Source organism: Oncorhynchus tshawytscha, linkage group LG33, assembly GCF_018296145.1.
Source record: "Oncorhynchus tshawytscha isolate Ot180627B linkage group LG33, Otsh_v2.0, whole genome shotgun sequence".
NCBI lineage: Eukaryota > Metazoa > Chordata > Actinopteri > Salmoniformes > Salmonidae > Oncorhynchus > Oncorhynchus tshawytscha.
Genome location: NC_056461.1, coordinates 5,861,938 through 5,878,353, shown reverse-complemented (window position 1 = coordinate 5,878,353; position 16,416 = coordinate 5,861,938). Strand labels below are relative to the sequence as shown.

The following is a 16,416-nucleotide window of genomic DNA, read 5'->3' as shown; positions in this document are numbered from 1 at the left end:
GAATGGATACTGCCTCTACCGTGCTCTCTTGAACTTGACTAATTCAAGTCATCTGTAGCCTATCAATCACACAAGAAAAACAGCATGTTTTCCAGAAAGGATGAACTCCTTATCCTTTTGTTCTGTCCTTCTCATTACAACCAAAGTTGTAGGAGGGGAGAAAACTAGGGGTCATGTAAACATTAATGAGCCAAAATGGCTAATACAACAAAAGTAGGGTTTGGGCTCAATGACCCAGTTGAATATGCGAAACCAGATGAACCTACTCCAGGAACAAAAGGCTGATTCACGGCGGCTCGCCATGCGACACATCAAGAGACAGGGAAGAGGACAGTGTGACCTGCTATCTCCGACATCATTAGTGTGCTACGCAGAGAGGAGAGGATTTAGGGAGAGCGAGGAGAGAGAGAAGTGAAGGAAACACTCAGGGAGACAGCCATACCACCCCGCCCCCTCTGTCACTCCTCCAGGTGATACAGTCTTGACATGCCTCAGCCACAGTAGCAAGACGCAAAGGCCCATTTGACCAGATACATGTTCCATCTAAATCCATTTTGCTATTTGCCAACATGGGCGGTAGCAGACCTCATTTTGGGGAAAGGGTGGGTGTGTGTTGCTCTAAGGTTTCAGTTGGCTCCAATGTTGAAAGGACTTAACTTACTTGGATGGTTGGAAGGTCATATGGTTGACGGCTAAAACAAGAGGTATAGAGCAAACAACAGTAATGGAAAAAAAGGTATGCAACATTGTGGCCTAAAATCACTGTATGACCCTTTTCTTTCAAGTGCATTTTCTAATAAATCAATCAAGCTTGGGGATTCTGACCATTCCCCACTTTGAAGAATTGCAAAATGCCACAAATCCTTCTTTGCACTTGAAAGAGAAGCCTCAAAACCAGACTATAGAAAAGAGTAAGGGGAAGGAGGTGACACTAAGAATATTATATAAGCACTCTATCCTCTTCCATCAAAGCTGCACCAAAGGAAACTGATTTCAGAGAGAAAAAAACACCTCTCTGTTATGACAAACTAATGATCGCATGGACTATCGACTCACACCTTTCACAGTCCAGCATGGATTTCCCTCAACCCACAAATACAAAATTAACATGGTCAAAGAAGCTCGTGACGCTTACCTCCAAAAATGAAATGCGTGCAACGGGCTGAGAGGGCTGCAAGGACTTGTGGGTGTCGGGCTCAAGCTTCGGGGAGTGAGGCTGGAAGTTAAAAGTAAGTTTTGTAAATAGTGATTCTTTTAGCACGCTACGTTTGCACAGGACGGACAATGGCTACTTTCACTTAGAAGCCCTGTGAAGTGATTTGGGCTGATGTATGCAGTCACATACCCTGTCCTGCTAGCTAGCTGACATACATTAACCACAGAGCAGCAGCACAGCTTTGAAATGAAACTAAATTGTGTTTTGGAAATAGGTTACCAAGGCACTTGTCTGTTCACGCAACACAGGTTTAGCATCTTTGAGGATTAGAGACTTTGTTTGGTGCTTGAGGCTTGCTAGGCTTAAGCGATTATCATAAAAAGCATCCATACTATGCACACACACACACACACACACACACACACACACACACAGGAGGTGGAGAGTGAAACCTGAAACAGGCACACAGTGCAACCGAATCCTACTTGAAATCTGAAGGATTACCCAAGGCTATGAGAAAACAGAAAAAACCTCTATAGTAACTTCACTGGCAAGGAAAGAAAGCTCACTTCTTAAGATGTGAAGGACGTCTTTCAGCCCTCCAAACCACTGTCTGTTTACTTTGTGTAATTCAAGTAGGAAAAAAACTGACTTTTTCCTGCTATCGTGGCACTTAGTAGACACAATCAAAATGTATTAGCAGATAACAGCACACTGCATCTCAATAGTCCACGATTAAACACTAGTATTGTTCCATAGAGCTGCAGAATTGACCTTCCTGTCAGTAACGACACTGAACTGGATCGAAATTAGATGCGTAGGCTACATATATGCCGAGTTAGCAATACCTAAACTTGCGCCAGCAGAAGTACCGGAGGACGCAAACAAACATGTGCCTTGGTGACCCGAGAGAACCCAATCGACTGCCTTCGCAAGTCATTACACAAAGAACAGATCTGTGTAATGTTCAACAGGAACACAACAGGGCCATGGTGGAGTGTTTGTTGTTTGGGTCTCAGGCCCAGCAGATTACTGTCACTGATAGCAGGCGGGATCTGTTATCCAACATAAAAACAAGGCCTTGGGTATGAGGCACTGCCCATCAACTTATTGATCATGCATCACAAAAGCCTGGATTTAATCATCACTGTATTGTGTGTCCATGTGTGTGGGTGTGTCTGTGCGTGTCAGTGGGTTTCATCGCAACCAAACAGAGGTTGTGTGGCAGTCCTCTGCTTGACACACACAGCAACACACACAGTCCCCGTCACTATCACTACAGAGGATTTTACGTGACACATCCTACCGTGTACTCTGCTACAGTGCTGCTGCTGCTGTATGTGGCAATGCTGCATGATGCTAAACGCTCCACAATGCTACTAGCTAGAGAGAAAAGAAAAACAGGAGGTGCAACGGCAGAGACCAACGAAGCCGTCTGCTGCAGTGTGGAGCAGTGGTGCGGTCACCCCAAGAAGAAGATAAGGAAAATACTCACTCCAACGTCAGTCCCGGAATCCTCAGCCTCTCCCGCTGGGCTTTCATGGCTGAACTGTGCTCGCTTGCTCTATGGTGCACATGCTATAGTCACACCGCTCAGCCTCAGCCACCCCCCCCTTATCCTCTACCCTACACTGAGCCAACAAAGAGTCAGAGCCAGCCACCACCATTGAGGAATGGGGCTAGCCTAACTCGCTCCTCTGACAAAAAGAGGGGGGGAGGGAAAAGAAAAGGGGCAACGACAACACCGCAGCTTGTTTCAGGTCCTTCCACCACGTTCCACCTCGAGGCTGTCAGAGGAGATCGCCAGCCTGAGGTGGGAGAGAGGGAAGGAGGGTACGGAGGCAGGACAATACCCCCTTTTCCCCCTCCCCTCACACACACACTCCCCCCTCCACTTGGCAAACACACACACACACACACACACACACACACACACACTCACGCTCGATCATTGGAGTCCCCTCCTCCACTGACTGGTGATTCACTACAGCAACAGCAGAACTCAGAATATATTCATCCTATATGCTGTCTATCCCTCTTCTCATCCTCTATGCGGTCTATCCTTTCCATCACGTCATCATGACACCACAGGGTGCCCTCTCAGCACACAATGTCACTGCAGGGCTGCATTCATTTACATATCTCCTCCATTCAAAACCACCACATTAAATGCACTCAGAGTGATGTCATACTAGAAACCTACGCAAGTCATTTCAAATGGTTTATTTCCAATAGATATTCAGAATAAAGCAATGGATGAGAAGCAGGTCTTTTTCGGGGAGTCCAAGTGCATACCTCAGAGAGGTAATAAGCAGAAAGATCCCCCTACCTACCCTCTCCCTCCCTCCCTTCACCCCTGCAGTGCTTTAGTACACCCCTGGGGCAAGCGCTTATTCACCGATAACACACACCCTGACGTGTATCATACGCTACTTACTGTTGTACAATATGTATTGCGAAACAATCATGATGTACTGTATGTAACATATACTGAATCAATAACTACATTATTGATAGTCTGTCATGATGATGATACACTGGAGGATCATTCAGAAAACCCCCAGGGAGAGAATATCAGTCACATCAAAACACACTTCATATTGTGATTATTGGCTACAAGCTGTGCCATCAAGAGGTCTGTAGTCTCAAACTTTTCTCTGGAAGCACATTTTTATAGAATGATGAGAAAGATGGAGAGAAAGCGCTGGCCAACAGTACAGTCAACTGTTTCCAGGACTACTTCCAAACAGCCTATCACAGAGTGCACAGCGCACCAGACAGAAAATGCACTAATGCCGCACTTCAGCAAACCTATCAATGGTTTATTACCGGGAGCCAGGTTCTCGGAACTCAGCACTACTGCAGATGACAGAGAGCATTGCATCAGCTTCAGCTCAACCAGTAGCACAGGCAGGCGAACAGGCAGTAGATTAACTGGGGTGTGATAAGAGGAACCAGTTATGTACCTCTACTTTTGCAGAACACGGGCAATGCAGGCCTCATACACTATATGACCAAAAGTAAGTGGACACCTGCAAGTCAAACATCTCATTCAAAATCATGGACATTAATATGGAGTTGGTCCCCCCTTTTCTGCTATAACAGCCTCCACTCTTCTGGGAAGGCTTCTGGGCTTCTGGGAAGGCTGAATGGACTTGCTTCCATTCAGCCACTAGAGCATTAGTGGGGGTGTTAGCGGGGGTTGAGGTCAGGGCTCTGTGCAGCCCTGTCAAGTTCTTCCCCACCAATCTCGACAACCATTTCTGTATGGACCTCGCTTTGTCCTCGGGGCATTGTCATGCTGAAACAGGATGAAACTGTTGCCACAAAGTTGGAAGCAAAGAATCGTCTAGAATGTCAATGCTGTAGCGTTAAGATTTCCCTTCAATGGAACTAAGGGGCTTAGCCCGAGCCATGAAAAACAGCCCCAGACCTGTATTCCTCCTCTGCCAAATCTTACAGTTGGCACTACGCATTCGGGCAGGTAGCATTCTCCTGGTATCTGCCAAACCCAGATTCGTTAGTCAGACTGCCAGATGGTGAAGCGTGATTCATCAGAGAACGCGTTTCCAATGCTCCAGAGTCCAATCGCAGTAAGCTTTTCATCACTTCAGCCGATGCTTGGCATTGTGCACGGTGAGTGTGCGGCTGCTCGACCATGGAAACCCATTCCACGAAGCTCCCGACAAACAGTTATTGTGCCGACGTTGCTTCCAGAGGCAGTTTGGAACTCGGTGAGTGCTGCAACCGAGGACAGACGACACTTGGCGGTCCACTTCTGTGAGCTTGTATGGCCTACCACTTCGCGGCTGAGCCATTATTGCGCTCAGACGTTTACACTTCACAATAACAGCACTTACAATTGACCAGGGCAGTTGACCGGGGCAGCTCTAGCAAGGCAGAAATTTGATGAACTGACTTGTTGGAATGGTGGCATTCTATGACGGTGCCACAGTGAAAGTGCGAGCTCTTCAGTAAGGTAATTTTACTGGCAATGTTTGTCTATGGAGATTGCATGGCTGTATGCTCAATTTTATACACCTATCAGCAACAAATCCAGTAATTTGAAGGGGTGTCCACATACTTTGTTTGTACAGTACCAGTAAAAAGTTGACACCTACTCATTCAAGTGTTTGTCTTTATTTTTTACTATTTTCTACATTGTATAATAATAGTGAAGACATCAAAACTATGAAATAACACATATGGGGTCATGTCGTAACCAAAAAAAAGTGTTCAACAAATCAAAATATATTTTATATTTGAGATTGTTCAAAGTAGCCACACTTTGCCTTGATGACATTTTGCACACTCTTGGCATTCTCTATACCAGCTTCACCTGGAATGCTTTTCCAACAGTCTTGAAGGAATTCTCACATATGCTAATCCCTTGTTGGCTGCTTTACCTTCACTCTGCGGCCCAACTCATTCCAAACCATCTCAATTTGGTCACCCGATGCAGCACTCCACCACTCTCCTTCTTGGCCAAATAGCCCTTACACAGCCTGGAGGTGTGTTTTGGATCATTGTTCTGTTGAAAAACAAATGATAGTCCCACTAAGCGCAAACCAGATGGGATGGCGTTTTGCTGCGGTAGCTATGCTGGTTAAGTGTGTCTTGAATTCAAAATAAATCACTGACAGTGTCACCAGCAAGGCACCCCCACACCATCACACCTCCTCCGCCATGCTTCACAGTGAGAACCACACATGCGTTCACCTACTCTGCATCTCAAAAATCTCATCAGACCAAAGGACAGATTTCCACTGGTCTAATGTCCATTACTCGTGTTTCTTGGCCCATGTAAGTCTCTTCTTCTTATTGGCATCATTTAGTAGTCGTTTCTTTGAAGCAATTCGACCATGAAAACCTGATTCACGCAGTCTCCTCTCAACAGTTGATGTTGAGATGTGTCTGTTACTTGAACTCTGAAGCATTTATTTGGGCTGTAATCTGAGGTGCAGTTAACGCTAATGAACTTATCCTGCAGCAGAGGTAGCTCTGGGTCTTCCTTTCCTGTGGAAGTTCTCATGAGAGCCAGTTTCATCATAGCGCTTGAGAGTTTTTGCAACTGCACTTGAAGAGACTTTCAAAGTTGTTGAACTTTTCCAGATTGACTGACATTCATGTCTTAAAGTAACGGACTGTCGTTTCTCTGTGCTTATTTGAGCTGTTCTTGCCATTATATGGACTTGGTCTTGTACCAAATAGGGCTGTCTTCTGTATACCACCCCTACCTTGTCACAACACAACTGATTGGTTGATATGCATTTCCAGAAAAACGAAAATTCCAAAAATTAACAAGGCACACCTGTTAATTGAAATGCATTCAAGGTAACTACCTCATGAAGCTGGAGCAGAGAATGCCAAGAGTGTGCAAAGCTGTCATCAAGGCAAAGGGTGGCTACTTTGAAGAAACTCAAATATAAAATATATTTGGGTTTGTTTTACACTTTTTTGGTTACTATATGATTCCATATGTGTTATTTCATAGTTCTAAAATGTTTGAAAATAGTAAAAATAAAGAAAAACCCTGTAATGAGAAGATGTCCAAACTGACTAGTACTGTATCTAGTGTACTACCAGCAGCTCTGGGCTCTAATCATTCATAAGGAGTCATTGTGACTCCACAAGGGCAGCCGGCAACACTCACTCAACAGAACAATCTGGTTCATTCAGAGTTTAGATCATGCTTCTTTTGAAAGTAATCAACAGTGTGGATGACAGTCGATGAATGTTGAAACGTAAAGGATTCACAATGAAGGGGGGGAGGGGGTAAAAATGACAAAATACATTTAGTTTTGTCGTTCCCTCCACCTTAGATCATAGGAACAATATCTGTCTCTATTATAGTAAGAATCAAATCTCTTCCATGCCCAAGGATACCTCTTTACAATGAAATTGGTGCCATTAGTGTGTCTCACCCCCTGTAAGGTGTATATATAAGCACCCTTGGACATATCCAAACACATTAAGAAACCTTGAATACCCAATCTGACTAAGATTTTTTTCTTTAGTCAAACTCTAATGAACATGAATTAGTCTTTGCTATTGTGAAAGCGTCATCTGACTGTCCTGCTGAGTTTATTCACTTTTGGTTGGGTGTTCATTCTAGGCTGTGTTCTGGCCCCCACAGATACAACCGTCAACACAACCGACGACTGGAGACAGACATTAATCACACATATGGTGGGTTTGTCATATCGGACATGTCATAAATCACCAACGCGCTGCCCAACGAGACTTATTGAAATATTATTTGACAATGCCGGAGATATGCATCAATAAGGCATTATTCCAATTACAATCTCTCATGTGTAACCAACTCAGAAAGAGTACAGTGAAAATGATCTCCCCCCTCAGATTCTCTGTGTTGCTGTACCCTACTTTCTCTCCATTGTACCTTTTGCAAATAGGTGCAGCTGGCCTGTATTTGCGGTACAGAACAAACACAGGAAATGGCTGCCTCTGAACACAAAGAATGGGAGAGGAGGCTAGAGGAGACTTTAGTTGGCCCACGCACCCATGCGATTGTGAAGTAGCCAGTTGTCAAATGACACTGTTGAAGTGTTTTCCGAAACTCTAGACCCAGAAGCAAACCAGGGCCAATGGCCATAAAATTATACAGCTCACTATTCTCTGTGGGCTTAAACTCAACTTGAAATCCTAGCACATCACAAATAAAAGGTGATTACATTAATGTCCCTGTTAGGATTCAACCCCAGAAAGTAAGTGTTGTGAGCTTGGCTAGCGCTCCAATTGCACAGCATATCCATTAGGATCATTGAGATGTGCCGACGGTCTCAATTTCCAACACTTGCGTGTGATCTATTTCTAGTTATTTAATTGTACCACGCACAAGCCTGTAAGTTATTAAGGTCGCCCTATGAATAGAAGACAATAAACACTTAGCGTAGATGACTGGAAATCAAAACCTCTGATCTATTTTGAGTGTACACACAACAAATTGTCTTCAACTGCCCTGATTCCCTTTTCATTGTAAAAGCTGTAGATTCAATCCGAGCTTTGTTTGGGAATGTCAACAAGACCATCTTTTTCAGGACCTACATTTTATTACCCAACAAATGTCATCTGTTCCATAAATAGGTCAACACTGACATATTCTTCAAAACAACATTCAGGAAAAAGAGGGCAATATGTGACCCCAACGATGCCATCACCATTGATGCCAGAGAGTTTATGACATATTTCTCATAAACCTTCAATTTCTCTTCTTAAAAATCAGATATTGAGCCTAACCCTAACCACACTGCTAACCCTATGCCTAACCCTAACCTTAAACGATGACTAAAAAAAAGCACATTTTAACGATAGTCATATTTTTTTATTTTATTGTGGCTGTGAATCTAGTGGGAAACTCCAAAGACACCTTCGAAGGTGGTCCCCAGCCATGCACCCATCTATTAGTGTAGGGGTTCCTTTTTTGGCCCGCAAACCCGTTTACTGTAGATATCTTTTTAAATGTGCAATCCCCCCGTAAAAAAAGTTAGGTAATGAACGGCCAACGTTTACTGTAGATATCTTTTTAAATGTGCAATCCCCCCGTAAAAAAAGTTACGTAATGAACGGCCAACGTTTACTTTTAATGATGTTCTTCCCCCCTGTCTGATTCAGTGCCTGGTCTTTGGGCCTTGTAGAGGGAAGCAGAAGACAAACACGTGTTCCTGAGAGCTTTGAGTGATAGGGTCATAATATTTTGTAACTTAAACCGTTACAAAAAGATAGAGCCACACACCGCTGTTTTTTACATCCTCATCTAGTGGCTACTGGAGGTTCTATGAACCAAGCACAATTTTTATTTGTATATATATATATTTTTTTCATCGTTTCTCTCGCAACCCCATTTTCAAATCAGGCGACCCCATATGGGGTCACAACCCCTAGTTTGGGAAAGGCTGTATTAGTGGGTGACCTCTTTGTGGCTCCCTTCTGCTGCACTGGCAGGTAGAGCAGCATGGTGTCAGAATCAAATCCTTCCCCCATAATAAAGCATGCCACACAGACCCATCAAAATAGGCATGAAATACACAGGAGATTGATGTCCAAAGCTGAAGAGGCCCAAACATGTTGGACCATGACATTCTCACATGAAACAAATAGCTGGGTGATTCCTTTTGTGTTTTCAAATCACACTTTATATTGAGGATTTACCTGCATTCATAAACAGAAAAGGGAAAGGGGGATACTTAGTCAGTTGTACAACCGAATGTCTTCAACTGAAATGTTTCTTCCGCATTTAACCCAACACCTCTGAATCAGAGCGGTGTGGCTGCCTTAAAAGGTACTGTTGGTGCAAATAGAGTTGACGCCATTCAACTATAATCCTAGTGCTCCTGCTGTTACTTTGCCCTCGACTGCAGACAGACGTGGCAACTGACTTAATCCAATCTGGATCCCTTTCAGGGCCAGTTTCCAGGTACACGTTGCACTCAGGCACAGATCTAGGATGAGTTTATACTGCATAACTCCTTACCTTAACATTTGAGGGAGAAAACACAAAACTGATCTGAAGGTCAGCCTCTAAGGGGCAGGTTCATCCTACTCCATATACCGGGTGGTAAACAGCAGTGTTTAAAGCTGGCAACCTGCCACTCAAGCATAAGGTGAGTCTTTTCAGTAATTCATTAAACATGTGCCATCCAGGGCACATGCATTCCCACAACAGACACCATAAACCCTGGTGATCATAACCCTACAGTATCTATAAACCTATAGTGTCTATAAATTCTATAGTATACTAGCTATAAACATATACTGTCTATAAATCCTTTAGTGTCTATAAATTCTATAGTATACTTGCTATAAACCTATACTGTCTATAAATCCTTTAGTGTCTACAAATCCTATAGTATACTATCAAAAAAACTATAGTGTCTATACATCCTATAGTATACTATCTATAAACCTAGTGTCTATAAACCTATAGTATCTATAAACCTATAGCATCTATAAACCTATAGTATCTATAAATCCTATAGTAGTGTCTATAAACCTATAGTGTCTATAAACCTATAGTGTCTATAAACCTATAGTGTCTATAAACCTATAGTGTCTATAAACCTATAGTGTCTATAAACCTATAGTGTCTATAAACCTATAGTATAGTGTCTATAAACCTATAGTATCTATTAACCTATAGTGTCTATAAACCTATAGTATCTATAAATCCTATAGTATAGTGTCTATAAACCTATAGTGTCTATAAACCTATAGTATAGTGTCTATAAACCTATAGTATCTATTAACCTATAGTGTCTATAAACCTATAGTATCTATAAACCTAGTGTCTATAAATCCTATAGTATACTATCTATAAACCTATAGTGTCTATAAACCTAGTCTTTTAATCCTATGCCCAATGACGTTAGCTGAGGCAGCTATTTAAATTCAAAAGAAAATGGTTTGTTTCTAATTGAGACTATTTTCAAATGAATTTGCAGCTTCTTGGCTGATATCGTCTAATTTCTTGAGAGTATCAGCAAATAGGAGCATGAGAACGAAAAATGGAACCATGGACTCAAAAGATGGCGACATGCACTCCAAGATCCGTCAGCCATTGTTGAAAGTACACAACTCCTTTGTTTAGCTCTATGTATAACACAACTACAGTAAGTAGCCTGCAAGAGCTACACAAACACATCATGCATCTGTGGAGGCACAAAATGCCAATTGTTTACACATGTGGTTGTGGATGTTTAATATAAGAAACAGATTTACTCACAAACTTCCTCTTCTTGGAAGACTCAGCTCCTTCTAAAAAGAAAAAAAAATAAGAAAAAGATCAATAAATAAAATGTTTACAAAGTGACACAGAATCGTTGTTAAACAGCATGACATGAAACCTGAAGAAAACGTGTTTACAAAGTTAAATGGATGTTAAAATCAGGTCATATATTGATATTCATCAGACAGTGCTGACTGTCTGACTAGCCTGTCCTGGGATAATGGATGACCTTTGTTTTAATTAGCTACATAGCTGCTGTATCCTTGCCACTTAAATGGATGTGCATTATTTGTCATTGTCAATTAAATAACAAATAAATAAAAGAGATGACTTGCACCCCCCCCGTCTGTGTCTCCATTTATCCACTCCCAAAACATGACTTCACTTTCTTGGCTGACCCAGTTCGAGTACCTCAAGACAAAAAGCACTGAGTCACACAGTTAATAATGAAACAATTCAAAGAGCACGCAATTCACACTCTCAAAGGCCATATGTAAATCACAGAATAATTGTGCCTCAAAAGACAAGGCTCTAGACTAACTTTTTCCACTTGTGCAACTTCATGAGTTGATTGCAGCAGCACATGATTTGGTCGCACCAACTCTTCACAGCTGCGCGGTGACAATGACCTGACCTGTGTCCTATAATGTATCTGCATTCCATACAGAGCCAGGCTAATAATGAATAGCAATCTTTTAAATTAGCATGCCCTTGACATTCAGGTAAATTTGCCAGCGGCACACTGAAAGGTACTAGTGTCACGACTTCTGCCGAAGTCGAAGCCTCTCCTTGTTTGGGCGGTGCTCGGCGGTCGACGTCACCGGTCTTCTAGCCATCCATTTTCCATTGGTTTTGTCTTGTCTTCCGACACACCTGGTTTCAATCCCATTCATTACCTGTTGTGTATTTAACCCTCTGTTTCCCCTCATGTCTTTGTCAGACATTGTTTGTATTTCAGTGTTGTATATATTTTTGTATTGGTGCGCGACGGGTCCTCGTACCCATTTTTGTTATTTGTTTACATTTAGTGTTTGGAGTATATTTCATTCATCGTTATTAAATAACTCCATTACACTCAGATTGATTCTCCTGCGCCTGACTTCCCTGCCACCTATACACACGACTCTGACAACTAGCCCAAATAAAAACTGGCCAGGGAAAGCAGATAAGATAAGCACACATAATTTAAATGTTATCTTTATAATAGTATAATAGTATATATAGTATAACAATATATCACATTGTATAGTTGACAGTAGCGCAATACTATTTCTGCGCTTGTTTGCTGTACCTGCATCAAAACTCCAGTATTTTTTGCCTTAAAGCTTGTTCTCCAACTTTTTAAATTGAGAATTTGTTTTCAGCACTTTTTTCCCCCCATGACTGTTGTTTTTCATGGCTCTCATGTTCCTCTGCAGCAGATATGGTGAGCAATATGTTTGGAACTTCGATTTGCAATAAAATCACAGTACATGTAGAATCTTAAGAATCACAATACATATCGTATCGCCACTTAAGTATTGTGATAGTATCGTGAGGTACCTGGACATTTCCAGCCCTAGTTTATATTATTATATTATATTACAATCTCAAAAAGGGTGTTACCTTTTTGCGATTTTGAACAGTCACTACAGTTGTAGGGTCCTATGAAATCAATTTCATCTTTTGGCAAATTCAGTTTTCCAGGTTTTATTTATCTCAGTTTCTGAGTTTTCCTAGTAGTGGTGTTTTTGTACTGTACAATGTAGGATACATGTGACGACAAAGTTTTCTAAGCAAATGCCCCGCAACACAAATCATCATGAAATCAGTCTACCGGGTAGGCCTACTTTGGAGTCAACATTTATTTGCAAAGGTTTTTGGGCCTTCAGAAACAATCGTTTAAACAGCTCATGATGACTGATTTGCGTATAGCAAAGAATCAACCAAGACTTCGGACCAACCTTTTTGAATACCTGGTCTGCCTGCTCAATGCGGTTTGAATAAATGTCGATTTAAAAACAATGTAAAAACACGTGACCAGGTTTTTAATTCACTGGCACCCTAGCAACTAATATTTTGTTGTTGTACTGAAACTGTTTTGGTCACCGTTTTGAGCCCTAAAAGAGGAAACATGTCTATTGCTCGACCATTACAATGATAGAAAATAAAGCTTTTCTCAGGAAAACAATTACACAAGCTACAGTACGCTCCCCCGGAGGTTGTGCTGTATTGCAGCAGTCCCTGCAGTGGGGGAAAAAACATAAACAATACTTTCATTGATTGCCCAGGGGAGTGGATTAGGCACCTTGATCCGTGCCAGCTCTGTATTTACTGTACCCGTAAATGATATTTTTCCTGATTGTTTTTATTCCATCAACTGTAATGGATCTCAATGTGTTTAATTACAGGCTGTTGAATTCATATATTGGACAGAGTAGCTCTATTCCCAATAAAGATTCAAGTCAGTATATCATAAAAGTAATGTGTTCATTATACACAGATGAAACACTGCACCTTTAAAAAGCAGGCCTCTATTGTGTACAACACGTGTTGAAAATGCATCAAAAGTGAATAAAATAAGAGATTTTTCCAATAATGCACATCCACAGTAGCTCTGCAGACTGCACTTGGGGAAAATGTAATAATATTAATATACCAGTAGAGGGGAGCATTTACAATAAAGTAGTACTGTCATCTTCTGATATATGCATGCACTGTCTGTCTGGGGACTGCTGCTGTGAGTGTGTGTACTGACCAAACCACAGCCTGCAGATACACAGAGCAAGTGAACAGAATATATTTGAGCTGGGACTGTGGAACTGCACTGAAGTGAACATAAAAGGACTTTTGCACATTTGAACACATCTCAAACGCACTTACGTGGTGTCAACTCGATTGGAATTTTCCATTAAATTGCATTCGGATTCCGTGGAGCAACAAGAATCCCACTACCACACATGGAGATGACAGGACAAAAAAACCACACAATCCCATTTGTAACGTGTTTCATTCCTAATCCTTTCACCAGTATGTCATTGCACTAAACTGCCATAGTCAAGATACCTAAATTAACTATGGTTGAACAAATACATAAAACAGTACAGTAAGGGTGAGGTCCTTTTGTCTTAGAAATGAGACAGCAGAGAGTTTAAAGGGGGAGGGGTTTAAAGGGTCTAGTCAGTAGAAAATTAACTAAGCCCCTCTCCCCGTGGCCATCAATTAGAGCTTGATGGCTCCTGTGGATCCAAGCCAGCATTTCATAGGCTAACGTGACTGTGGTTCATGCTAAGTACCATAAGGGAATATGTGAAGCTATTGTGAATTCTAACCAATGACAGCATAGCAAATCATTGTAGGTGCCTACTGTCTGGTCTAGCTGGTTCAATGGCACACACAGCAACAAAAATCCTGGTTAAACCTGTGGCGATTACTTTAAAGATTAAAACATGAGTCATGACTGCCGGCAGAGAAGAATATCTTGCCCATTGAGAGAAGCAAAAGACTGAACTTAATAGGGCAAATTCTACAAAGTTGAGTTAACACTATTAACGTTTCCCTTTACTGTAACAATTGAGATCAAATCAAAGCAATATTAGCCACTTCAATGCAACATACTGAAACAAAATGAACTATTCAAGATACTTTGTTGTAGGCAGAAAGCATCGAAATAGGATTTTATTGTGCACGACTCAGCCCGTTCGCTACACAGACGATGCGGCATAACCAATCAGAACTGCAATAGGCCTATATGCGAATCGACCATTGACATATGTGGATCTGTAAAATTGACTTTGAACTGGATTGTGTTTACAGCTGTGGTCGAGAGTAGATGCGCTTGTTTTGAGATCAAAGCGTGAGCTGCATGTGTGCACATTTGGTTCATATCCTTTGCTAGTTATTGAGTTATTAGCCCAGTTATAGATCATTTGTACTCAGCAATGGGGGAGGGATTTTTTCCAACAAGAGCACACAATGTGTACATTTAGACATTCTTGAAATGTGAGTCAAGTAAAAACATTTTTTGTCTTAAAGGGACAGTGATGTATTTTGAGAGTATCCAATAGGCAGAGGTTAGCATCATTTGTCTGATTCTCTGTAATAAATGGTATGGGAATAATAATGCATTTTATTTTGTAAAGTGTTTTTTATGTACCGAACAACACATTTTCAGTCACCTCCTTGTCTGAAGGACAAGTGGATAAACAAGTTAATGTCAAGCCCTGCACCTTGTTTTCAAAAGTCTCAGAACTTACATTGAACACCCCCCACATTGGCTGCTACTGTAGGCTGAATGATAGAACAGCTATTTCCATGTTCAAATGTTATGGGATGCATTTTCTCCATTATTTTGATGGTAGGCCACTCTGGTAGGTCTACATTATGATCAAATAGACACAGTAGTCTACTTGGCCACTGTTAAAACTGCACTGCCTCAGTGGTTCACAGTAAACAAACGCTGGAAGTTGCACAGAATTTACACAACGTTCAAGTTCGTGCTCAGCAGACCTAAAATTTGCTTCGTGGCCCCAAAAAATGTAGGGAACATTGGTCATGACTATATCTCTCACAGTGGGTAAGAAGTTGATCCACTGACATACACTTCTACTGTGTGAGAAACCCTATACACAACCCAGTGAGCTAGTCTTCCCCATATGGTGTGAAGACACATCAAAGTGCATGTAACCACTGATATTGTACTCATGAGCACAAACGGAGAGTGGTGGTGGTGGATGAAAGTGGCTGGGTTGAGAGAGGAGACATTGCGCCCGAGATGGCGCACCTCGTCTGAGTTTGTCATGCCTCTGAACTCCCAGTCCACCACACTGAACAGCAGTCAGACTGAACTTCCATGTTCAGAAAAACTATAAATATTTTCCATAGGAAATAAGAACTATTTGATACTAGACAATTGCAGTGGACGACATTCAAAGTGAACCCTCAAAGTTGAGCATAAATGATTACAAATAAACTGTCAATATTCTCCATAGAGAAGGCATAATTTATCGGAAAATGCTAGATGGCAACAGTGAGTAACATTCAAAGTGATCCCTCAATGTTACACATGAATTAGTCCACTGTTGATACAAGTGTACAAAAAGCTAAGGCTAAAAGACTTATGTAATCTTTGGTTTACACATGAATTGTCTGAGAAATTACAGGGAATAAATGTTCCTTGTGCTAAGGTCAGACGGAATGATTCCACATCCAATTGGCATTCACTCAGGTATTTGAAAAATTCTAGATTAGGGAGAATTATTCTGTGATTTCCACATTTTGTTCATAAATAGATTAGTGTTTTTCCCCCCCCACATCAATCTACACACAACACCCCAAAACATAGCAAAAATATATAGATTTTTTAAAAATGTTTACAAATGTATTAATAAACTGAAACAGTATTTAGACCCTTTTCTCAGCACTTTGTTGAAGCACCTTTGGCAGCGACTACAGCCTCAAGTCTTCTTGGGTATTTGGGGAGTTTCTCCCATTCTTCTCTGCAGATCCTTTCAAGCTCTGTCTGGTTGGATGGGGA

General features: G+C 41.5%; 1 protein-coding gene across 4 annotated transcripts in view; it reads right to left on the bottom strand.

The window, feature by feature from the left end:
* The window catches only part of LOC112230789 (microtubule-associated serine/threonine-protein kinase 3), a 177,950-nt gene that overhangs the window by 67,910 nt on the left and 93,624 nt on the right, over nucleotides 1-16,416 (bottom strand). For 3 of the 4 annotated variants that reach the window (XM_024397078.2, XM_024397079.2, XM_024397082.2), the window contains one exon: nucleotides 10,899-10,930. In XM_024397078.2, coding sequence (XP_024252846.1) covers nucleotides 10,899-10,930 — 32 coding nt within the window. Of the gene's footprint in view, nucleotides 1-1,135; nucleotides 1,217-2,651; nucleotides 2,997-10,898; nucleotides 10,931-16,416 lie in introns of those variants that run through there. The other variant, XM_024397081.2, reaches the window with a different exon arrangement.